The sequence below is a fragment of the Elephas maximus genome, chromosome 6 (genome assembly GCF_024166365.1).
Source record: "Elephas maximus indicus isolate mEleMax1 chromosome 6, mEleMax1 primary haplotype, whole genome shotgun sequence".
NCBI classification, from domain to species: domain Eukaryota; kingdom Metazoa; phylum Chordata; class Mammalia; order Proboscidea; family Elephantidae; genus Elephas; species Elephas maximus.
Genome location: NC_064824.1, coordinates 86,672,851 through 86,700,084, shown reverse-complemented (window position 1 = coordinate 86,700,084; position 27,234 = coordinate 86,672,851). Strand labels below are relative to the sequence as shown.

Genomic DNA, 27,234 nt, shown 5'->3' with positions numbered 1-27,234 from the left:
GGGAGCCCTGGTGGCACAGTGGTTAAGAGCTTGGCTGCTAACCAAAAGCTTGTAGTTTGAATCCACCAGCAGCTCCTTGGAAACCCTACGGGGCAGTTCTACTCAGTCCTGTAGGGTTGCTATGGGTCAGATTCCACTTAAAGGCAACAGGTTAATCTTTACGGAAGCAAACTGCAACGTCTTTCTCCCTCAGAGTGGCTGGTGGATTTGAACCGCCAACCCTTCAGTTAGTAGCCAAGGACTCCTTACCAATGCTAGGTACCCATATTTAAACACAGTTAAACATAAATGTCCCCAGGAAAGTTTTTGCTTCACACTATAATACATATCGGTTTTATTAATTCATATACTTGCCTTACTTTTCCTTTATGATAATAAGCTAACTGAAGGCATTGATCCTGCCATCTTTAACAATGCCTTTCACCAAACCTACTAGATGTCTTCTTATCCATAGAATACATGTCATTTACATAGTAGTAAATTAAGTTTACTGAATGAATTGATGAATTTTTCTTGACTAGCAACGGCTGTGCACGCGTGTCCTGCACGTTCTTAAAATACTTAACACCATGTTTTGAATAGGTACTAGCCACAATCCAACTCCTACTATGAAGACCACTTTTCAATATTATCAGCAAGAAACCCTTTGTATTATTACGAGGCTTAAAGGCCCCTTACTTTTGAAAAGAGATATTTACATAATACAGTTATTGCACCAGATGCTTCTGGTGAAAGGAACCAAAGTATGACCTCTCTCATCAGCAGGATCAAGTCCACTGTTTGCACAACTGAATGATATTTGCTCATAAAGCTAAAATGTGTGTGGGCTGTAAGAAATGAAGTTAAAGGTAAAGTCCTCTCTCTCTTTCTCTCTCATCTTTCTTTTGGCCCCAGTCTTTCAACCAGGAAGGTTTTATCATGTAATTAGTTTCAGAGTGTCTAAATTAATTACAGATTATTCAATGAGCAAATTATACAATTGAATTTATTTAAAAACATTTATTTTCAGCAAAATCAAACATATTATTGAGGTTACATAGAAATACAATTCTCAACCAGATCTCCATAAAAATGCACTGGTGAAATAAGTGTTCATAATTAATGACCAATTATGTACTATTTAATCATGCCAGTAGCAGAATTGATTACCATTAAAAATTGGTAAAGAAACATATCTTAAGTGTGCAAATACTTAGTACTCTATTGTGTTACCATTGGCAATAAATGGCCACTAAATATATGCCTATTACATAGACCCTTTTTAAAGTACAATAAAAATACAAATTCTATCTGTTAAAAAAAGCCATTGATATGGCTTCTAAACATTCCCATTATACAAATTCCAAAATACTATATGACAAATAAAATTATAAACACTCTTCTTTATGAAACATAGACTACCCTCTAATTAAGGTACATCTTAGCAGATGACAGAAAACAAACAAAAAGGCTTATACATACCATAAAACATTTTGAACAAACATACAAATATAATATTGCATAAGCATATTTGATTTCTTTTGTAGTGAAAATGTACCTTTAGCAATCGAAGAAAATTTCCATGAATGAAATAAAAATCAATTTTTGAGGGCTAACCTCAATCTAATCCCATGTTTTCATGAATTTTTTTTTTTATAATGTGATGAACCAAATTAGAAACTTTGATTGTAATTTTTTTTGCACTGAGTACAAATTAAAGTCTGTTACATATTGAGTAAAGATACAGAAACATTTTTAAAGGTCAGGGTTTATCATCACATCAAAAATGAGATGCAAGAAAATTTTATTGTTGATGTTAAACACTAAATCCAGCAGTAACTTTATTTTTGTGAGAAATATGATTCTGAATTCAGTAAATGCAAATTGTTTGCTAAATAATATTGATGATTCATAAAGACTAGTTACCATAGATTTTAAAGTATTAAAACAAATGAGGCATTACAAAATAAACTTTGGTGAAGAATAACTTTATCGTGGGAGAAAATACCGGATAATCATTTTTTAGTGAAGAGAAATATATTTTGTAAAGTAAATATGGGTAATAGACACTGCAACTATAGACAGCACACATGCTACTTTTTTTTTTTTTGGGGGAAACATCAGATCAGATGATGTTAGATGTAATGTAGCTTATCACATTAGAAATTAAATTTTATTTTAAATGTTTTGTAAATAGCAGTTTTATTTTTCCACAGTCTTTATTAATGAAACAAATAAAGGTACATAGGATATAACTTATAATGATAATGAACATAATTACATTTACTAATAAATACTCTAAAAACAGTTGGTTTAATTATTATTAGAATTTATGTTCTTGCTATTGTATGCGCTAAAAATTAGTGACTTGGTATTAATTTTCAAAGTTCACATTTTCTTTATTATGTCAACAACATTTAGTAGATAAAATGACATCTGTCTAATGAAGAGTCATACATTTATTGGTTTGAAAATGGAACACGTTCAGTTTAACATTGGTCTACCTCTTGAGGACTTTAAAAGGTGTCATTAAGGTATGGCTTTTCAGAAATCAGTAATAGATTAGCAGCCTGGAGAATAAACACAAATTTCAAAGGTGCTAATTACTTAGGACTTAGACACACGACAGATATTTGGATAATCTGTCCTTCTATTATAAATTCACTTATAACAGGAAAGGAAAGGAACACAAAAGTATGATTTACTTTACAGTGCGTTGCTTTTAATATAAAAAACATTATGAATCAACAGTGAATGTACGAGGAAATTTTACTGAAATAATTTTCAAAAAATTAGAATGTTCAAAAATATATTGACACATGTAAAATACCTGTCATAATGTAATAACGATATATATGCATATAAATGAAACATAACATGAGTCAGGATCTCTTGTTCTTGACATCAACACTTGCTGTCTAATGGGTCGAGACAAAATACTGTGCCTTCAAGTGTTAGTCCCATTTTGAACCCCTCCTGTAAGAGAGAGTAACATCATTAAAATAAGAAATGCTTATGGTAATAATGATAAAAAAAAAAACAGTAAATAAAAATATTATAAACAGAAGTTGAAATCTTCATGCTTTAATCAACTTAAAAGCAATTATATGTCAAATGTTGGCTTGCCAACCCTTTAAACATATTTATAATCCTAGTCTTTGTTTTACACCCATTAGCATTTTAATGCTCAAACTATATATGAAGTTAAGAAGAAGCAAAAAAAAAAAATTGGAATTATATGGAATTTAGTAGTTTTAAGACATAAACATTTATTTTCTGTAAAGCCTATCTACTATGTCATTCTCCTGTGTCTCAAATCCCTCTGTTGGCTTTCAAGATCAACACTGATTTAAATATGAAAATAGCTAGACCTCAACTTGATAACAGGGTCAAGATAGCCTGATAAATTTCATCTTTCGTTTCTTGTTACCACTGTCCACAGTCTAGGTAAAATATTTTTAGTAAATGCAATGCCATATGCTATATGGAACACAGAAAAAATATATATATATTTATAGATCACCATACTAAGTCAGCTAATTTTTTTTTAATAATTTTTATTGAGCTTTAAGTTAACCTTTACAAATCAAGTCAGTCCGTCACTTATAAGCTTATATACACCTTACTCCGTACTCCCACTTATTCTCCCCCTAATGAGTCAGCCCTTCCAGTCTCTCCTTTTGTGACAATTTTGCCAGTTTCTAACCCTCTCTACCCTCCTATCTCCCCTCCAGACAGGAGATGCCAACACAGTCTCAAGTGTCCACCTGATACAAGTAGCTAACTCTTCATCAGCATCTCTCTCCAACCCATTGTCCAGTCCCTTCCATGTCTGATGAGTTGTCTTCGGGAATGGTTCCTGTCCTGGGCCAACAGAAGGTTTGGGGACCATGACTGCCGGGATTCCTCTAGTCTCAGTCAGACCATTAAGTCTGGTCTTTTATGAGAATTTGGGGTCTGCATTCTACTATTCTCCTGCTCCCTCAGGGGTTCTCTGTTGTGCTCCCTGTCAGGGCAGTCATCAGTTGTGGCTGGGCACCATCTAGTTCTTCTGGTCTCAGGATGATGTAAGTCTCTGGTTCATGTGGCCCTTTCTGTCTCTTGGGCTCATAGTTATCGTGTGACCTTGGTGTTCTTCATTCTCCTTTGATCCAGGTGGGTTGAGACCAATTGATGCATCTTAGATGGCCGCTTGTTAGCATTTAAGACCCCAGACGCCACATTTCAAAGTGGGATGCAGAATGTTTTCATAACAGTATTATTTTGCCAATCCACTTAGAAGTCCCCTTAAGCCATAGTCCCCAAACCCCCGCCTTTGCTCCACTGACCTTTGAAGCATTCAGTTTATCCCGGAAACTTCTCTGCTTTTGGTCCAGACCAGTTGAGCTGACCTTCCATGTATTGAGTATTGCCCTTCCCTTCACCTAAATAACCTTCTCCCACCCTCCCTCCCTCCCCACCGCATAACCACAAAAGTATGTGTTCTTCTCAGTTTATATTATTTCTCAAGATCTTATAATAGTGGTCTTATACAATATTTGTCCTTTTGCCTCTGACTAATTTCACTCAGCATAATGCCTTCCAGGTTCCTCCATGTTATAAAATGTTTCACAGATAAGTCACTGTTCTTTATCGATGCGTAGTATTCCATTGTGTGAATATACCACAATTTATTTAACCATTCATTCATTGATGGACACCTTGGTTGCTTCCAGCTTTTTGCTACTGTAAACAGAGCTGCAATAAACATGGGTGTGCATATATCTGTTCGTGTGAAGGCTCTTATTTCTCTAGGGTATATTCCGAGCAGTGGGATTTCTGGGTTGTATGGTAGTTCTATTTCTAACTTTTTAAGAAAATGCCAGATAGATTTCCTAAGTGGTTGTACCATTTTACATTCCCACCAGCAGTGTATAAGAGTTCCAATCTCTCCGCAGCCTCTCCAACATTTATTATTTTGTGTTTTTGGATTAATGCCAGCCTTGCTGGAGTGAGATGGAATCTCATCGTAGTTTTGATTTGCATTTCTCTAATGGCTAATGATCGAGAGCATTTTCTCATGTATCTGTTAGCTGCCTGAATATCTTCTTTAGTGAAGTGTGTGTTCATATCCTTTGCCCACTTCTTGATTGGGTTGTTTGTCTTTTTGTGGTTGAGTTTTAACAGAATCATACAGATTTTAGAGATCAGGCGCTGGTCGGAGATGTCATAGCTGAAAATTCTTTCCCAATCTGTAGGTGGTCTTTTTACTCTTTTGGTGAAGTCTTTAGATGAGCATAGGTGTTTGATTTTTAGGAGCTCCCTGTTATCTGGTTTCTCTTCATCATTTTTGGTAATATTTTGTATTCTCTTTATGTCTTGTATTAGGGCTTCTAACATTGTCCCTATTTTTTCTTCCATGATCTTTATCGTTTTAGTCTTTATGTTTAGGTCTTTGATCCACTTGGAGTTAGTTTTTGTGCTTGGTGTGAGGTATGGGTCCTGTTTCATTTTTTTGCAAATGGATATCCAGTTATGCCAGCACCATTTGTTAAAAAGACTATCTTTTCCCCAATTAACTGACACTGGGCCTTTGTCAAATATCAGCTGCTTTTATGTGGATGGATTTCTATCTGGGTTCTCAATTCTGTTCCATTGGTCTATGTGCCTGTTGTTGTACCAGTACCAGGCTGTTTTGACTACTGCGGCTGTACAATAGGTTCTAAAATCAGATAGAGTGAGGCCTCCCACTTTCTTCTTCTTTTTCAGTAATGCTTTACTTATCCGAGGCTTCTTTCTCTTCCATATGAAGTTGGTGATTTGTTTCTCCATCACATTAAAAAATGTCATTGGAATTTGGATCGGAAGTGCATTGTATGTATAGATGGCTTTTGGTAGGATAGACATTTTTACTATGTTAAGTCTTCCTATCCATGAGCAAGGTATGTTTTTCCACTTATGTAGGTACTTTTTAGTTTCTTGCACTAGTACTTTGTAGTTTTCTTTGTATAGGTCTTTTACATCTTTGGTAAGATTTATTCCTAAGTATTTTATCTTCTTGAGGGCTACTGTGAATGGTATTGATTTGATTTTCTCTTTGATGTTCTTTTTGTTGATGTAGAGGAATCCAAGTGATTTTTGTATGTTTACCTTATAACCTGAGTAAGTCAGCTAATTTTATTTTTGCAGTCACAAAACAATACGTTTTTATCAAGGAAGCTCTAATAGCAGTTTTCCTTTTCTCTGTCTTGATTATATCCCCGTATAGAACTGCTGGAGTAGACCACTTTGCCATGGAGAGATTTTCCGCTACTTGTATTGCTACTGCTTGTGGTGAACTACCTACTTCGGATACTTCTCCCTCCACCATGTTTTAGATGTTTCCGGAAGTTAAGTCACCTTTGACTTATTGACAGCAAGTGCACAGTTGCCGTGAAAGATCTCCCCCCACCTCATTAAATTTTTGAGTTAAAAATTAGTGACAAAGAGTCTGTCCTTCATGTCAAGCTTCTTTTTTTTTTTTTTTTTTTTGCGTAAAATATTGAATTCTGGGCCTTCTGAGGTCTTACCACTTTCCCACATCCCCATACGTACCCTGAAATCTAAGCACACTGGACTACAACAAAGGGACGAAAAGCATAGGCACACACTGATCGGTGGAAACGGAAGCCACATTTTATGTTTCCTTAAAGAAGCAGTGTGCCAGTGCCCTATAGATAGCCTACTTTCTTTCTTACTACCAAAAACGAAATCCAGTGCCGTGAGTCGATACCGACTCACAGCGACCCTACAGGACAGAGTAGAACTGCGCCATAGAGTTTCCAAGAGCGCCTGGCGGATTCGAACTAACAAGCCTTCCGTTAGCAGCAGTAGCACTTAAGCACTACGCCACCAAGGTTTCCTCTTTCTTACTAACTGAACTGAAATTTTGTCCAGGGAGGTGATTTGCAGTTTGGGTTAGCCACGTGACACAGTATTGGCTAATGAGTTGTAGGCAGCAGTCTATTCTAAGGAGAAGAAAATATCTCCCAAAGTGAATCCTTTGGTTCACTGCTCTCTTTGTATGTTTTGTTTAACTAGGCTAACATATTTACCTCTATGACAGTCAATTGTGTTATGTGTTTGCATTTCCCCAAATTACTTTCATTCAGAATAGGTATCTAAATGTGCTTATCTTATTAGAAATCCAATATAAACATTATCCTATAAAGGAATAAGGTAGTTATGAAACTGCCGAGCACACTTCATCCATTATCCATGTTCCAAGAACGTTCTTCATTATGTCTACAGCACAGAAACTACATGGCAATGTCATCACCGAAAAGACTTTTCAAAACTTTCTGGTATTTGAAATACAAATTATATTCAGTTGGGTAAAGCTAGAATACTTAACAATTTTTTAAATGTATTTTTGTCACAAGAAGAAATATTTTGCCATCTTATGCATATTTTTCAAACTGCCAAATACTTAGAAAAGTCAATACTTTAAAATATTTCAAGTAAACTGTTTTTTTTAAAATATTTTTATTCAGAGATCTGAGGATCTGTGTACTATGGCATCTTCTGGTACATTATGAACAATACATTATATATACACATATATACACACACACATCTGTATGTGCGTGTATGTATGTATGTATTTTTTTTTTTTAACTTTGGAAAGGTTTGAAAGCCATACAGTGTATTTAAATTTTATCAGTTCATTCTGAAGTTGAATTAGTCTCACTTCAAATACCCTGAAAATACCATTTACCAATGCATTGTCAATATTTGAAATGAAGAATAGCAATCAAAATAAAAGAAGGGTCAATTGCTATTTCAATAATAATAATAATAAAAATGTTTTTATATCACTTACAGCAATATCCACTACCCCTCCCCTTTTATTTTTCCTCCTAAGATAAAATTTCCCATACATTCTCTGACTTTTCTGCATAGCTCTCATTTTGTAAATCAAAATCTACTGGTCTCTGAATCCTTTCAAGGTTTCCATATCCTCTTACATTTTAAACCCCTGAACAAGAAGTATGCTTTATTTACTTTATGTAGTGATGAGAATTATTATGATCTAAAAACCACACAAAATAGGTTTATTATTAATATATTAACAGTATTTTTTTATATGAAAAATTCACCCAATTACATTTTTTAAGTTTTGAAATAGAGAAAAAATATCAAGGAAGGAAAAACTCAAATGGAACAACTCTTACCATGCAGACATTTGTTTTTGAGCCTCTTTTATTTTCTCTCTATAGATTTTTTAAAACTATTTTAACAAAACAAATAATTATATTATACTTAATTTTTATAAGCATGTAATATATTGCCCTGGTGGCATAGTGGTTAAGTGCTATGGCTGCTAACCAAAGGGTCAGCAGTTCGAATCCACCAGGCGCTCGTTGGGGCAGTTCTACTCTGTCCTATAGGGTCGCTGTGAGTCGGATTTGACTCGACGGCACTGGGTTTGGTTTTGGTTTGGTAATATACTGGAGGCAGTCCCTGGGTTAAAAACGAGATCCATTCCTGTGTCTTTACAAATTTGTAGGTAGGTGGGTAAAGGTGCATATGGTTATTATTTAGCCTTATTGTAGTGCAAGAATGGAGCCCTGGTGGTGAACTGGTTAAGAGCTTGGCTGCTAACCAAAAGGTTGGCAGTTTGAATCCATCAGCCACTCCATGGACACCTGTGGAGCAGTTCTCTGTCCTACAGGGTCACTATGAGTCAGAACTGACAATGGAAGCAGGTTTTTTTAGTGCAAGAAAAGGCTTGAAAAAGCCTTTTCAGTGATTTAAAAGCTGCATAAACCTCAAGGGAAGGTGATTGTGATGAATTTGTTGCAACTTGGTTAAGTGAGGGCAAATTCACATAACATTAAAGGGCAAGTATGAGTTGTTCTTAAGTCAGTTGTTCATAACCTGGGGACTGCCTGTATATAAATATTTATATAATATTACATAATCTATTTTATTTTCTTTGTTTCATCTCAGCAGAACACATTTTTATTTTGAGTCACCATAAAATTAATTTTAATGATTATGTAATACTATTCATTTTTAAAACTATGCATTTGTTTCTAGTATTTCTCAATTACAAATAAGTTTGAAAAGATGTTTTTGTGCGTAGATATTTTTCCACATTAATAATGATTTAGTCTCAGAATGGATTTTTTTGGCTGTAACAAAAACAAGTTTATTCTGTCACAGTCTAGGAGGCTGGAAGTCTGAATTCAGAGTGCCAGCTCCAGAGGAAGGCTTTCTCTCTCTCTTTTGGCCCTGGGGAAGGTCCTTGTTATCAACCTTCCCCTGGTCTAGCAGCTTCTCAGTGCAGGGACCCTGGGTTGAAAGGATACACTTTGCTACTGGTTCTGCTTTCTTGTTGGTAGGAGGTCCTTCTGTCTCTCTGCCCTGCTCTCTTCGGTCTTTTATATCTCAAAAGAGATTGACTCTTTCATTCCTCTCAATGTTTGCTTTGGTCATCTTATGCCAACTTCACTTATATTGTATATTGCCTTTCCCTTCACCTGTATTAACACATCTTCTTCCATCTAATTGGAGCCCTGGTGGTGCAGTGGTTAAGAGCTTGGCTGATAACCAAAGGGTCAGCAGTTTGAATCCACCAGCTGCTCCTTGGAAACCCTATAGAGCAGTTCAACTCTGTCCTTCAGAGTCGATATGAGTCAAAATCAACTCAATGACAACGGATTTGTTTTTTTTTGTTGTCGTTCTCTATCCAGTTAGTAATTTTCCCTCCTTAATCCCGCCCATCCCTGGTAACCATCGGAGAATGTTTGTTTTTTCTGTATGTAAACCTTTTTTTTGTTTTTTTATAATAGTGGCCTCGTATAATATTTATCCTTTTGTGATGGACTTATTTCACTCAGCATAATGTCCTCCAAATTCATCCGTGTGAGCTGTTTTCGGATTCTTCGTTATTCTTTATCGTCACGTAGTATTCCATTGTGTGTATGTACCACAGTTTCTTTATCCATTCATCTGCTGATGGGCACTTAGGTTGTTTCCATCTTTTTGCTATTGTGAATAATGCTGCAGTGAACGTGGGTGTGCGTATGTCTATTCATCTCACGGCTTTTATTTCTTTAGGTTATATACCTAAGAGTGGGATTGCTGGATCATATAGTATTTCTATTTCTACCTTTTTAAGGAAGCACCATACCATTTTCTGTAGTTGTTGTGCCATTTTGCACTCCCATCAGCAGTGTATAAGAGTTCCAGTCTCCCTATAACCTTGATAACATTTGTTATTTGCTGTTTTTTTGATTAGTACCAATAATGTTGGGGTGAGATAGCATATCATTGTAGTTTTGATTTGCATCAGAATGGGTTATTTTAAAGTATTTGACATCAAATAGAAATACAAGTATCAATAATACATTATTTTACAAAGGGATGCTAGGTAATGACCCTGGCATGCCAATGATTTAGAGTGCTTGTTTCATCCCACTTTCACTTGCCCTGGTTACTAGAAGTAAAATTAACTTGCTAATTTGCTAAATTAAAATGGCATCTACAGTTTTATTTTTTAATTGTGTTTATTTGGACTGAAGATATCTACATATATGTTAACTACTATGGTCTTCTTTTGTCAGCTACTGCTTTCTCATATTGGTATTGATAGTTTATTTTCCTAATTATTTCTGTATTTGCTTTAATTATGCACATGAGATATATTTATATATGTTTAAAGAGCAAAGAAATCATAACTGTAGATTCATATCCATATTTTTTTCCTTCTAAAATTTTCCCTCCAATTCAAAAGCTTGATGAATACTCAATTATATTTCAAACATTTTTAATTGCTTAATGCTTCTGAAATTTACTTTAGTATTTGTTGTAAGTTTCAGCTGTACGTTGATCTTCTCCCAAATTATTAACTGGTAGATTTAACATTACTTACTTCATGATTCTTTCATCCTGCGTTGAATTGCCATGCTTCTTTTTTAATGTATTAAATTATTATAAATCATGAAGTATACTTCTGAGCTATCAATGCTATTCATTGACTTGACTGTCAGTGACATGCACCAGTCAGTTTAAAATACATCAAATCCAATGACTACATTGTTGATGTCAAATAAATATCCAATTTTTCCAACAATTTATCATGAAATACGGCCTGATATTTCTGATTAAATTCTTACGGGCATGAGGCATTTTTGAGATTTTCAAACTTAATAATTCAACTCCATTGGAAATAGCCTCATTCAAAATCTTCAATAAATAAAGAGGAAAACTAAGTATCTCACTATGCTCAGTAACTCGATATGGTTTATAGAACCCATTATACTGTGTTAAGTTTTTATATTATATGTAAAGATAAAAACAGTAGCTAACTGTGTGCATTAGATTAACTAGGCTAGCAAGATTAATAACAAAAGTCATTACTGACTTTAGATGAAAAAAAGTATTATTTCACTTTAGTTAAAGTTACCTTGCAAGTAAATTGTGAACAAACAGAAACAGACAAGTGATGAGGTGGACAATACAATACTTACTAAGTCATTGAAAAATAAATTCAAAAATGAGTTATAAAATTTCCTTAAACACAACTAGTAATCAGACACATTAATATGAAACTGCTGTTCAAATATTTATTAAACAAAGCATGCAAATATTAAGTTTTAGCTTTTAAAATGTTGTAAGTTGCTTAAAATTATTATGAAAATAATATACCAACCATCTCTGGCGCTACCCACAGTGAAAGCAGAAAAGAATAATAATAAAAAGACATTAAGTTAACATTAGAAAAAAAAAAATCAACATAGCTTAACCTTATTTGACTAACAAATCACTAAATCGTTGCAATACAGTGTTTCCTAAACTGGGTTCCCACAAATATCTAGGCCTATTTGGCAGTTTAAACACAGTCGCTCCACAGGAAAAAGACTTGGTGATCTATTTCCATAAAGATTGTTGCTGTGTGCCGTCAAATTGATTCCGATTCATAGTGTCAGCCTAGGAAACTCAATGACGCAATTCTGTTCTGTTGCATGGGGACGCTATGGGTCAAAAGTCAAGTTGATGGCACCTAACAATAACGATAACAACCCAATATCTAGAAAATAAGTCTGCAGCCTAAAATCTAGAGAAGAGTGTATTTACCAGTTTTAGAAGAATTCAAGCATTAATTTTTTTCCCCCAAGGAAGTGAGACAAAAGGATTGAATGTATTAACTCAGTCCTTTTTCATAAAAGGAAATACCTCCTTCTCCTTACTTTAGTGTCTTTACGGCATCTTCCTAATCGACTCCATATAATAGGGCTTTGTGTGGATTCTGTCATGTATAATAATCTTTTTGATGAAAAATATGATATAGTCGTTCCATCAAAATGTAAGGGTTTAATAAAGCAGGAAAGAAGACTTCATTCTAGTGCTTATAAGCCTATTAATTGTGGCCCATTGCATAGACCTTTTGAAACCAATTTCTTCAAACTTCCAGAACAATTCAGAATTCAAAAATAAGAGACAGTGAAAGAGCAAGAGGAAGAATGAGAGACAGCGAGAGAGAGAACCCCAATGGACTACATTCCTAAGCAAGTTGTCACTGGGTGTTTGCTTTTTCAGTAAGAGCCCGGAATTTATGAACTACAGCCACAATGCTTCTTTTTAGAAAAAAATGATTTCACTCTTAACAAAGATTTTCCCTCATCTACCCATTTACAATTTTGAAATTCCTAAGTGGCAAGATTGAGATCAAGTCTTACAAATATAGTGTGATGACATTTTAATTTTCTGGATTTCAAAATAATGAACTATTAGAATCCATGTTGTTTTGTGTAAAAAATGAACCAACTTATTGTCATTATAAAATGCATCATTAAAAAAAAAAACACCTTATTCATAACTTCTGTAGGAGTATTTTTAGGACTAAATGTACATTATTATATGTTTTTATAATGACAGTAATTCAAGGAAAGGGAATTTTTGGTATATACCATTCTCTTTGTCCCATATTAAAAAGAAATAAATTAGCCAGTCTGTTAAAACAGTCACCTGCATCTCATCTAATTTTGATTGAATATCTGGAGGAAAATCCCCTGCTCCACAGTTAAATGGGTCAAAAGGTTCTGCTCCAAACAGGTCTCGTTCTGAAAAGAAAAAATGATTTTGTAAATGAAATTTCAAGACATTAGTTGGGGTAAGTTAGATTTCAAAGGCAGCATTATATAAAGAAATCTTTACATTACCAAATGAGCCACTTTTCACACTTTTATTTTATGATGGGAGCTCTGGTGGCACAGTGGGTAGTTCGGCAGTTCGAATCGACCAGTCGCTCCTTTGGAAACCCTATGGGACAGTTCTACCCTGTCCTATAGGGTCACTATGAGTCAGAATCGACTCAACAGCAATGAGTTTGGTCTGGGTTTTTGGTTTTACTTGAGTTTGGAGTAAATACCAACAAGGAAGCAAAGATTCATTTTATGATGATATTAAAAACTTGTCACATAGAGTTGTTATCCAGAGAGGTTTCAGTATCTTTAATTAACTTTGATGAACTTCTTAATATGAAGTTTGACAGATATTTGATATTAAATTGATTACAATGCCTATATTTATTGATCCAATTTAAGTGTACTAAAATTCATATACTGCTGCATACTGAGAATACCCTAATTCCATTTACTTACACCTTTGTAACACAATAGTAAGGCAATATGTAGGACTTAGTATATTAGTAAGAAGTCCTACACATAGTTTATGTATTTTTACCTCAGCTTTTTATCCAGAAAAACATTTGTCATATCATTTCATGTAGTATGAAATCAATAACACCTTCCTAGATAACCACAATGAGACAGGTTCTTAAAAAATGCTTCCAATCCTAGAAACAAACTTGTTTTTAAAGATAGCAGTAATGCAGTATCCACTGTATACACTGCTTTTTATCATAAAGAATTATCAAAGTTAAATTGATGTTTGTAATTGATAAAACTACTGCCTTTTATATGATTTAATTTTTTTTTTTTTTTAAATCTTAAGAAACCTCTCCTCTGAATCAATTAAAATCCATCTTTAATTGACAGAATCTCCTAAACTATATATGGGCGTGGGGATTTATAATGTATTCAGACTTTCATTTTGCAGGAAGCTTTATATTCTCTAAATTCAGTCCTATGTAACAATACTATTTATGCTGCTTAGTGCTTTTATATCCTCTAAAATCTCTGTGACTCCTATTGTGGAGGACTGTTGCTACTTCAGTTATAGATTTTTTTTTAATTTAGATTTTTGTATTAGATGAGTTAATAAATGTGAAATTCTTAGAAGTTTCTGGTGTATTGTAAGTGTTGTATGACTAGGAGAACCACATAATTTATCATCCAAAGTCACTTTTAAGAATGAAAAGAGTGCTACAAGTAATTACACCAGGACAGTAGGGATAAGCCACGAGCATCCTAAACTAATGGGAATTTATGGTCACCTTGTATGTAACTAATGGGTATTATTATTGTTGTATTAGTCCAAGCTGATGTTGCTCAATTAATAAACTAAACTTTAGAGAACAGAGGAACTTTTTTTAGAGGCGTGTTGTAGTTGCCACTCTATTTTCAGCATACTGAACCGTACTTTACACATAGTGGGCTTTTGTCAAGAAGTAACGAATTAATGAAAGGGAAGGAGAGCTGGTCAGGAGAAATATTTTCATTATATAGGTTTTCCCAAGTTGAAAATAAAGAATCACTGAGGATTTCAGATGGGCTTAAAAGGATTCTTGAAATTTCTGCAATGCAATGCAAAACTTTGTATGAGTGGACATGTGCGCTTTTCTGTGAAGAGGATTCCTAACGTTTGTCAGATTCTGGCGACTCTCGCACCAGTTAAGACACTACTACGGTAGAGAACATGTAACGATATTCATGCCATGCAAATTAATAAATAGTACTGAGCTTTTCAGTCCATTTTGGTCAGCTCAGATGGGTCTAAAATCTGTATTGAAAAAATATCATGTAGGTCCAATTTTCAATGAAGAGTTTTGCAATGTAATTAAGAACATTAAAAATTATTTAAGTCTAATGCATGAGCAAAAGAATAAAAAACTGCGTGGTGGTTCGCTCAGTCATGCTTTCCTTTATCCATTAATATTTATTGAATATATATTATACACCACTTAGTTTGCTAGGAAAAAGGTCAATGTAGTAAAGGAAGGACCAAGTCCCTTACCTCATAGAAACTATAGTCAAGCAGGGAACATAGCTATTAAACAAATTTAAGTGTGATATTTAGAGGGAAATCACAGTATTCAATGGACATGAAAACCAGTGGGTTGAATACATGCCTGGAGAACTACTAGTATTCTCAGATGCCAACAAGAAGTCAAGGGAAGGGGGCAAACTTGTTGGCATTTGTTTTTATTTATATGAAAAATAAATGAATTGAATACATTTAAAATTCCATTTAAAGAAAAAGAAAAGTCCTATTACTAAAACCCCACTGAATTAGAGTTCAGACAATTTCACAATTATAATTGAGATGAACAATTTGTCCACAAAGTATTTGTTTTATATGTATGTTGCTATACATACTAAGCTTTGATAATCAGGAATATGCAGGGATTGAAAATGTAGCAACGGGTTATTTCATTAACAAATCCCTTAAAACCACCTAACCATCTCCACCTAGACTTTCCAGAGGGATTTCAAATTCATCAGTGTCTAAAACATAACTCATTATTTTCCCCTTCTCTATCTCTAGTTTTCCCTGTTAGCAAAATTTTGTCTAAAATCCTGAATCACAATTGATTTTGACCTCCGATCGCCATCCATAGTTGGTCCAAGCCTTATAGATCCTTCCCCTTAAATATCTTAACATCCATTCATTCATCTCAATTTGTATTTCTATTTGAATTATCACCCTCCATTATGGGTACCTTGCTAATTTACCTTTCAAATTCCAGCATCAAGTCCAATTCTAGAGCATGTGCTAAATAAATCTTTGTTGAATAAATGAATGAATGAATGAATAAGTAAGTGAGGAGGTCCAAGGAAGTAAAAAATGGAGGGAAATAAAGAGATTTGGGAACACTCATAGGGTAAAAAATACTCTATTAAGATGTCAAGTTACAGGCAACATTTTCTAAAACACACCATGACAATATAAATCCCAAAACCAAACCCACTGCCGTCGAGTCGATTCCGACTCATAGCGACCCTATAGGACAGGGTAGAACTGCCCCATACAGTTTCCAAGGAGCGCCTGGCAGATTCGAACTGCCGACATCTTGGTTAGCAGCCATAGCACTTAACCACTACGCCACCAGGGTTTCCATGACATATATATTATGGACTATTTCTTCGAAAAAATTATCTTGAATTGGAACAAAATATTTTCAGAGGTATTTAATAATATATTTCAACTTCATGTAAAGTATTGAAATATTTTTATAAACTGATTTTTAAAGTACCTAATGCTATTACATCATATTTATACATTGCTCTTCTAAGTTATTGAATATGTAACTTGAATAATGTACTATGTTAAGATCTACAGGGAAAAATAAACAAACCATAGACCCTGTCATGAATTAAAGCTTTAAGCTAAAACTTTAGAGTTATATTTAAAATGTATTAATGTGAACTAGAAAGGATGCAGTAAAGCATAAAAATTAAAAAAAAAAAAAAAAGAAACACCTCTCTTTACTTTCTGTTTAGTCATAATGACTGAACACATCCATTGGGAACTATCCTTACAGTTTCTGTGAAGGGGCACAGATCAAAATGCAGCCAAGGCATTGAAAATGAGCATCTTTTGTATGCTTTCTAATCCATCAAAGAGAGTTTTATGTTCCTTCTAGATAAACACAAAGTAAAACAGAAAAACAATGTCTGTATAGCATTTTAGGTAGCAAAAGAGCCCTTTCATAGGATTAAAAATAATAAGTAAATCATAGAATTTATAGATTTATACACTTCTTTAATTGAGAACATAATCTTTGATAAAAATATTAAAACCAAATGTTAAACATGTCAAAAACAATTAAAAAAATTACTACTAGAGTTCTTTCAATAGCTAAGTTAAAACACAAAAATATAACACAACTCAATGAGAACATAATTAAATACTTTGCATTATAATGTAAATAAACCTATACCAAAACACCATTTTTTCATAAAATAGTCTCAAATTGCAAATAATGATATATTCAGTACTATATTCTGAATTATAAAGTTAAAAGGAATTAATGAATTTGACACATATACAAAAACATAGTTATACTCTAATAATTAAAATATTAGCAGGATTGTTAAGATATATTTTGCATAAAGCATTCATTAAAATTAAAATACACGTGAATATAGCAAGAAAATATTAATTTATTGACAAAGCTTACTAATCTCGGTAGATCTACTAGGTACTGGAGGTGGCTGTGTGCCATTGCGAGTAGGTATCGAAGACTGTGGCGATATTGGAGAAAATGGAATCATATCAAAGATGTCAGTGGAGGGTGACTTAGGTGTCACACTACCAGCCTGCAATGAATATAAATCAGTGAAGTATTTCACTTTGACACATTATAATTTTAAATATTTCATATACATATAAGACATACATAACAAAACAAATCTGGTTGAATCAAATTAACTTGCCATTTTATAGATCACAGAGAATTAAATATAGGCAAATTTATGTGGTTCAAGCCGTTATGACAAAGAATGTTCACCAGCAAGAAAGCCATAGACAATTTCTGCAAAAATATTCTCCAAAGATGATGGCAAAGAATGATGACTATACTATTCTAAAAGGGATATACGGGATTGTTTTAGTTATTGAGTGCTGCTATTGCAAAAATACCATAAGTGGATGCCTTTAACAAAGAGAAATTTATTCTCTCATAATCTAGGAGGCTAGAAGTCTGAATCCAGTGTGCCAGCTCCAGGGAAAGGCTTTCTCTCTCTGTTGGCTCTGGGGGAAGGTCCTTATCATCAATCGTTCCCTGGTCTAGGAGTTTCTCAGCACAGGGACACCAGGTCCAAGGGACACATTCCCCTCTTGGTTCTTCATTCTTGGTGGTAGGAGGTCTCTCTCCTCTCTGCTTGCTTCTCTTTTTTATATCTCAAAAGAAATTGATTCAAGATACAACTTAATCCTGTAGATTTTGAGTACTGCCTCATTAACATAACTGCCTCTTATCCTGCCTCATTAACATCATAGAGGTTAGGATTTCCAACACATAGGATAATCGCATCAGATCACAAAATAGTAGACAACCACACAGTACTGGGAATCATGGTCTAGCCAAGGTGACACACATTTTTGAGGGACATAATTCAATCCATAACAAAGATATACTCGATTTTTTGTTATTTTAGAGATAATTGTTCTTTATATCAGAGAATTGGAAATATGTTACAAACTATTTGTACAAAAAAACTTAATTTCAGTGATATGCTTTGCATAAAATTATACATTTTAAACAGAAATAATTGAATATGAATGACCCACCTTCTTAGATATAACAATCCAAATGCAGTTGATGACTCTTTTTTAAATTTCAAAAAGAGTATGTTTTAATTTACATTTATAACTACAATGACAACCAGCTATTATATTCACTGCATTGCTTTTTATTCTTAGAATAAGATTCTATCAAGTTTTTTTTTTTTTAAATAAATAGCTATCTCATGAAATTAACAATCACTAAACGTGCTACCAAAATCATTGAGCTACCTGGGTTGAACCAATAAAAGGAAAGAAAGATGCAAAGTCCATGAGTATGTAGCTAAGAAGTGATGTAAGAATGAAAAAAAAATCACCACTTTGATTACTGGATGGGGAGGTATTAATCTTGCCTTTGAAAACCATTTGCTCTGATCAGCAATAAAAGAAACTGAATTTCCATTTTAGAGGAAAATAGTGAGGGAAAATTTGCTTTTCCTTTTATAAGTACATAGTAGCTCATATTAAAATTAGAATTCTCAGAATACATTTATTTTTTCTAATTCACAGGTGATACAGGTGAGTCTGGTTGTGACAGATTTGCTATTCAGTTAAAATGATTATTGGTACATTTTTTCCATGCAGAAAAGTTACTGTCATCTCCCTTTCCTTAACAATTTCTTTACTTTATCAGTCATAAAAACTTTCCAAAGACTTTAAAGCAACTTTTTCCTTCACCTCTTTCCACCTACTCAGGAATGTTGTTCCCCTAATCATCCCATCCCCTGGTTTCCATTTCTCTTCTCTCCCTTAGGATATAAAGATACTCAAATCTCGACTATTACTAAAAATGAAATAAACCAACCAACACTTCCTCACTCTATGCCTCTTTAGTTCTCTAGCCACCCTCCTCTCTTTCTCTCCCCTTCAAAGCTGAGCTCCGTGAAAAAAAAGAAGCGTTATATTTCTTGTTCCAGCTTCTACTCCATTAACTCCTCAGCTCATATCAGTCTATACTTTGCTCATTTTATACTGAACTATACTGAATCTGCCTTTACCAATATTTCTGATAACCTAATTTCACAACTGCCATATCTGATGGATCCATTAAAGTACTTGTCCTATTTCATCATTTTTTTGTGGAATTGTATACGATCACCACTCCCTACCTGAAACTCTCTGACACCAGGTATCCAAAGGAAACAAAAATGGCACACAAAAGCTCCAGATCACATCACATTGATTCAAGACTTTCAGGTATACCTGATTTTTAAATTACTATATAAATGGCATGTTCAGCAGAAGAAAAAAAAAAAAGCAAACAAAACAAAAATCAAAAACACGTCAGTAATAAAAGCGTTTCTGCTCAGCAAATTACATGAGGTCTTGGGATGCTGTTCTCACTGACTGGCTTGGGAAGGCCACATTTAGAAGGCGGTGGTATTAACAGTCCCAGTGATAGTCGGGAATCAGGCGAGTTGACAGGAATGACAGTAATGGAAGAACTATTTAGATAGGGAGATGAATCATCACTACTACTCCAAAGAGAGGATGAGCATCTCTGAAACCCGTGTTTCTCATGATGAGACATGGTGTGCAGCAGCTGTAAAGGAATAACAGAAAGAGAAATATACTAAGGGGAAGAGAGAAGACACGGAAGAAAAGGAAAAAGTAGACATGAAAATTTATTTGTCATTTTATGAAAGTAAGAAAATTTCAAAATAAACTTCACAAAACTTAAAATACATGATTTGAGTTGATATTTCCATTGTCATAGCCTTTAGCTTTGACTGCTTAATTTGATTTTTTTAACTAAAATATTATATTTTTAAATATTTAAATAAAATATGGCATTCATTTAGGATTCAATCATTGGGAGAGTATTGTTTAGTTTGCATAACTAGCTATCAACCAGGGAATCAGGATATAAGCTCTTAAAAAAATTAACATTCCTTTTTTCTCTCTTGGGAGTATGTTCTGGGCTCGCAGCCATTCAATATCCAATATGATATATATTTTATCTAGTCTGTTAACATTTGTAGGCATATTTAAGAGAAGAAAAATTGGACTTTTTAAAGCCACTAAAGAAAAATGGCAGGTGCCTGAGAAACCATGATGAAGGGCCCACATCCAATAGGCACAGAAATTCTGCAATTTATGTGGGCAACCTTCTCCTATTTTTATTTAGAAATCAGCTTAAGCTCTATGGAGCTGCTTTACTGTGAGAATCTTCTCTACCTCCCCACGATTTAGCATCAAATCTCTTATCTCAAGATCTTCTAAGCAGGACCAACATGAATGGCTTTCTCAAAGAGATAAATATAGGCAGAACAGTTAATAGTTTTTAATTTAATACATATATGTATACCATATATGCATGTGTGTATATATATATATATATTTCTAGAGGCAAAAATGGTTATATTTTTAGTTCTTCCCTCATATCTGTTTTTTTCTAATCCTTATATCTAAATTTTCCTATTCAGGTTTTAGAATCATAAAATCTGCTTTACACAATGTTAACAGGAAAAATGTGTCTGAATGACAGGAAAAATCACACTAAAAATTTTCCCTTACTTGTGTAAGATATTTGACAGAAGGACAGGAGAAGATATAATGACCTGCAAGTCATCAGTACAGAAGAAAGGTATTTGTAATGAAATCTAAGGATGAGAGTGAACAGGAAAATGAGCACTTTATTTGGGGGATAGTAGTAAGAAAACAAAGGTTGTTAAATAGGTGTAAATTCTAGTAAAAAAGTTGTGATTCTGTAGAATTTTCAAAAAGATCCACCACATACATTTTAGATTTAATCCTCAAAACATTCTTTTGAAGTATTAGTAGTATGTCTTTATAGCAATAATAATATGAGAATTACAGTCCAGAGATGCTTAGTGGCTTATTTCTACATGAGGTAAGAAGCTGAGTCAAAACCCAACGCAATCTGATTCCAAACATTGTGCCCTTTCTGCAGGTAGTGAAGAATGCAGAATGGTAGGACTTTTGGGGGATGGGAAGAGGGAATTGTCAAGCATCTCAAATGAATCCGACAGATAATAGTGTGCATGTAGTGCACTGTACTGAGTGTGAATATCAGCATTTGGATAATTTTAGAGGCTATTTCCATTAAAGTCACACTTTAGTGACTTTTCAGCACTAATGGAACTATGAGACAGCCAACAAAAATCTAGCTTTCGATAAGCCTCATTGTGAAAGGTGGAAACTAAATTTATAGCTAAAAGGACTAACAAGTTTGAGGGAAGTCGTTAAGCTAGGAGTGACTTCTCAAGTTTCTGGAAGCAGAAGGGAAAAGGAGGCAATGTAAGGAGAAAGATTTAAGTTGTGGGAAGACTTCAGTGTAGAAGCAAAGTTTCTTTAGGTATGAGTCATGTAATCTAACTCTCTACTAATATGCAAATAAAATTGATAATTTTTGCTTCCCCTATTGATCTCAAATAGTATGGTATGACAGAGATATAGACAGATACATAGATAAATTTATTTTATAGTTGATGTAACTTATATAATTTTGTCATAGGTGGCCACTGTGTCCTTAACTAAAAGTGAAAACTGTGAACTCCTTGTGGGGCAAAATTTTGTTTTTCCATAACATATTATGTAATACTTTAGAGTACTGCATATATAATAAATCATCAAGGCATATTTATTATTTGTTTTATACTAGAGAATTTTTTTCACCAAAACTGTAAATCAATAAGGGTGTTTGTACTGAGTAAAACATAATAAGATATCAAGTGGAGGTTGTCCTTGATATCATTTAGTTTGTAAAATAAATGGGGATACTCTATCCTGTTTTTATGACTTGTGTTAATCAAAAATTCTTTACCAGGTGCCTCCAAATAAACTTTTTTTTAGCTTAAAAATACTGTACTATTTTATCGGGCTGTTAATATTATGCATTATCACAGGACTACTTCTCTGGGAAGATGCACTAATAAAAATGCAGAATGTTCATAAAATGAAATAATCAAGTATTCAAATAATCCAATTAAGAGACGGTTTTACTAGCTTGCAAGTGGCCATCCAAGCTACAACAATTGGTCTCCATTCACTTGGAGTAGCAGAGGAAGAAGAAGAGTAAGGAGGATCAGGAATTGGAGGGAGAAACGGAATGCCTATTTGGTTGCCTCCATGAACAACTGCCTCCTATGCCAGGAGACCAGAAGAACTGGATGGTGCCCAGCTATCATTATTGAACATTTTGACCAAAGATTGTGTAGAAGAATCCTGATGAAAGGAGGGAAATTTTGGAATACAATTTAAAATTCTCAACAGACTTCAGACTGGCTTTCAGATACCACTGAGGCTGGATGAACCTTCAAAAATATCACCCTGAGATAGCCTTTAAACCTCAAACCAAAACTATCCCCTGAAGTCTTCTTTAAACCACACAATAAAAAAAAAAAAAAATTTTAATAGTTTAGCTTAATTAGTAAAGTATGTCTGCCTTGAGCATTGTGCTTTTTTAAAGAATTATCTATGTAGGATCAAATTGACAACAGCAATGGGAAAGGTTAGATGAGAAGCTGAAGAGCAGTGAGTTTATGTTAATGGTGGTGGAATAATTTGGAAAAGGACAGTGAGAACGGTTGTACAACTTGAAGAATGTAATCAATGTCACTGAGTTGTACATGTAGAAATTGTTGAAATGGTATCTCTTTTGTTGTGTATATTTCCATCCATCAATCAATGAATCAGAGGTAGTTTTACTTTCAAAATGGTAAACCAGGGATAGAGGATAATGTTAAGAGTTTTGATACCTAGAATTTAAGACTCCAAAACTATCACAGGTATCTTTGGGTCGATCAACAGTAAGCTGGTTTTGGCCAAGTGATATTTTTTGTTTGAGTCACACAAGTCTTTTAAATGTTGAATTAGTACCTTAGGTAAATATTAAAAGATTTCATATTAAAATTAGGGATTTTCTTGAGAAGTCAGAAATCTAGAAAGTAGGCATGCAATCTTGCATGAAAAGAACTGGCTGGTATTAAGCATCTGCTTTACCTTTACAGTTTGGCATGTACTCTCTAATTCATCACTGCCAATAACTGCCCATTTCACACATTTAGGTCATATCTGAACTCTGTTGACATTTAAATTGATGATTCCTAATCTAAAAATGATTCAAGTAAAAGAGCTCGATAATACATTTGATGGAAGTTAAGCCCAGCATGTTTTAGCGTGTGGATATATTTCAGTAGTGCCTGGCTCTGGACCAAACTATTAAACTTATTAAAGAAGAATAATAACATGTGACTAAAACACTTGGATGGCATGAAGTGGCATTTGGGGCACAAGATAAATATATTTATTGGTGTCTCTAAATTTAAGAGTTCTGGAATTAGTTCTCTCCTCCTCTTTTCTTTAAGCTGCCATTTTTAACTGGTTGATTGGCTTTTTTTTTTTTTTTTTTAAGAATGAAATATATAGTTTATATGTAAAAAGTTTGATATTTTTATTTTGGGTCTTCTATCAGTATTTTGACAGATGGCTAGAAATCAACTTTTTTGGACTGTCCTACAGAAATACATGGTATCACTGCTAAAACTAAGCCCTTTAAGCTCATACTTTCAAGTGTCTTGGTGTTCAGGAAGGTGTGAATTATTCTGAATTATTATATTAAGGGGAATTCTATGACCAGCAATTACATCATAGGCAGAAGTTGTTAGATTAATAGGACACATTAATGACAAGTGTCCATAATTGAGGTTTGTTATTATTGCAGTTTTGTAGCTTTTCCTTCTTTAAGTAGTGGCTTGATATATCTAGGCCATGGTGAGTATTTCAACTTTGAGCTTTGCCTAAATCATACAGCAATGATAACACATTGTAAAATATTTTGAATTCTATCAGTAAATATTAAGTACATTTAAACAAACAAAACTTCATTAACAACTAAACAGGTCTGTAGTAATAGCTACGGAAGTATTAGAATGATACTAAAATTGTATATGTCATTGTATTGACAATAAGAATCTCCAAAGACTCTTTTAGATGTAAAATAACTTCAAAATTAAACTATGACTTATTATGCTTATTAAAATATAAAGGTTCATAGTTTTATTTATAATTAAATTAAAAAGCAGATTTCTTTAAAATTTATTTTGTAAATATCATGTCTAAATTAATTTTTCCTAGGTAAAAAACTGGTTTATTATAAATAACACCAAAGATGGGGCAACAACAATTATAGTGTAAATTATTCTGGCAAATCTTTCTATATTATCCTGCTGATTGATACTTTAAAGTTCATTTTTATGACACATTTTCATTATCACTTTTTAAATAACTTTTAAAAGTAAACACTTCAAGAATTTAAGACTTAGAGCACCACAAAATTTATGTTTTTTCAGACTTCTGTAGGCACAGTTTGTTTATATTGATCTCCTAATTGTAAGATCTATCGGGGTTTTTGGGATCATCATATAAGTCTTACAAGAATCTTGCCTGTTAAAAGAATATGACTGTCCACATTTAGCAAAAAGGAAAATGGATGCAAGAAGAGGCCAAAGGACTTGACCAGGTACCCACGATCAGAACTGGAATGGGGACATAGTGTCTTTCCCATCAGATGGGGTTCATTGCTTTAGAATTATCTTTTGTGTAATTAATAATTACGAAAGTGAAGTTGTAGATAGGTAATCATTTTTTTGTGGGCACTAGATGTTCTTGAACCAATGTTCATGTTTAAAATTTATGCCTTTGTTTAAAGATTCACATTTGGCTTGTTGTGTAATTCAGTTTTCATAATATGCTCTTGCCCATCCTATCTAACTTCAGTAGCAGTTGAGAAAACACTAGAGAAGGATAAATACGCAGTCTTGTTTACCCACAAAGAAGTACACATTTTAGGTTATAATTGCCCTACCAAGTCTAATCAGTGGCTGCACAATTGAGTATGTAAAGGTAGAATTCTATCCACTCACACTGGATTTAATTGAAAAAGAGTTTTTTTTTTTTTTAACTCAGCAATAGAAAGTCCAATACTCTTAGGACTTCAATTTTATTCATTTAATTTCCTGGCAGTAGTCTGATTTGGTTAAAACTTGCCACAGCCAGAAATATAAAATGTAAGTACCCAGACATAAGAATCAAGAGGAACAATTTGATTTAACTTGTTATGCCCACATCGTATAATGGAACAATCTTTTGGAGGCTTTCATGAGGCTAGGAGGAAAGAATAGACCCTTTTCAAATATAAATATAGGCAACACAACCATGTGAATGTAATAAATGGAAATCAGATTGTTCCTAGATAATTAGTACCACATGGTGAAAAACCCAACCTCTAATCTATTGCCAAACCACTAGAACACAGCAAAAAGCAAACAGCACAGTCAAGTAATGGAAATTTCTCAGTGTACCTAAATGACTGTATATATAAAAAAAGACCCAGTTTCTAAAACCAGTGAAAACATTTGCACAGTCTCAGTCTTACAAAGAGGTATGTAATATGGGCACTATCAAAGGCTATTTTGTTTAGCAGGAAATAATCCACGATTGGAGTCATAACTAGGTGATATGTAAGCATTCGGTTAAGGAGTGAAAAAAATAATAATAATTACATATTTCAGTCTAAAAATGAAAAAAATGAAGAATTGTAGTGGCTTCATTCATTATACATATGAGGAATTGGATATAAGTTAAAAAGGGTTTGAGACAAATTTTAAGGATATGTACTTTTTGCTTTGTAGTTAGGCATGTCTTTTAATTTTAATAGTGAGCAAACCAAGTTGAATCATATTATTTTCTTCATATAGAATCAAATCACTCCATAATCTCATGCTGGCAAAATTTATATTGAGCAGATATTTGTAAAACCATAAACAATAATCCATAAAAAAGGACAAAGTGTTTCATTCAAGTCCTGTGTTATTAGTCCAGGTCTCTTCTTTAATTTCAGATTTGTATACCCAGCCTTCTAATAAACATCTCCAGTTGGCTACCTAGTTGGCAGAAGTAACATGGGCTAAAGTGAAATGTTGATTCTTTATCAAGATTACCCACAGTCATCTGTGTCAGAAAATGACACAACCATCCACCCAGATGCTCAGATTAAAAACAGAGGGTGCATTCTGGATCCTTCTGTTTTTCTCACAGCCCCAACCAATACATCAGTAAATCCTGCAAGCTCTACCTCCAAAATGTAGCCAGAACCTAGGTATGCTTATCATTTTCACTAATATAATTCTAGTCCAAATTACCCTCCTCCCTCTTGTGGACTATTGAAATAGCCTCCTATCCAGTTTCTAGGACTTCGCTTTTGCCTCTTTGCTTCTCTTTTGCCACTACACTGCAGTCAGATACTGTGAAGATCACCTGTTTAAAGCCTTCTAGTGTCTTTTTTTTTGGGGGGGGGTGGCATCCAAAACCTTCACCATGTTCTATAAGGCACTATACAATCCATACTCTGACACTTTTCAATATCATTTCTCACTTTTCTGGCTTTCATTCATTCAGTTGTAGCTACAAAAGTTGCCACTTTTAGCCCTTTGCATTGGCTAACATCTTGTGATTCAGGTCTCATTTTAAATGCGACCTCCTCAGAAAGGGCTTTCCTGATCACTTTCTCTAAATAAGCCCCCAGTTATGCTTCCATTTTCCTCTATTTATTTTATTCTTGCAGCATATATCAGATCTAAATTTGTAAACTTATTCATTTATCTATGTGTTTAGTATCTATTTTCCTCTCCTCAAGGGGAAGTGTGCTTACATAAGAGCAGAAATTCATAAATCACTAAACTCAAGGGCCTAGAATACCATATGGCCATATTGGATGTTCGATACATATTTACAAGCTGCTATAGCAGGTCATAACTCTATTAAATACATACAACTAGAAAGTGTGATAAAATAAAA

At 33.8% G+C, this 27,234-nt stretch overlaps 1 protein-coding gene across 18 annotated transcripts in view; it reads right to left on the bottom strand.

Moving 5' to 3' along the window:
* Window positions 1-1,013: 1,013 nt before the first annotated feature.
* GULP1 (GULP PTB domain containing engulfment adaptor 1) overlaps window positions 1,014-27,234 on the bottom strand; it is a 319,288-nt gene continuing 293,067 nt past the window's right edge. For 16 of the 18 annotated variants that reach the window (XM_049887639.1, XM_049887638.1, XM_049887637.1 and 13 more), the window contains 4 exons: window positions 19,733-19,957; window positions 17,309-17,447; window positions 12,973-13,067; window positions 1,014-2,955 (listed from right to left, as the gene is read on the bottom strand). In XM_049887639.1, coding sequence (XP_049743596.1) covers window positions 2,884-2,955; window positions 12,973-13,067; window positions 17,309-17,447; window positions 19,733-19,957 — 531 coding nt within the window. In that variant the 3' untranslated portion in view covers window positions 1,014-2,883. The remainder of the gene's footprint in view (window positions 2,956-12,972; window positions 13,068-17,308; window positions 17,448-19,732; window positions 19,958-27,234) is intronic. The other 2 variants (XM_049887652.1, XM_049887653.1) reach the window with 1 other exon arrangement.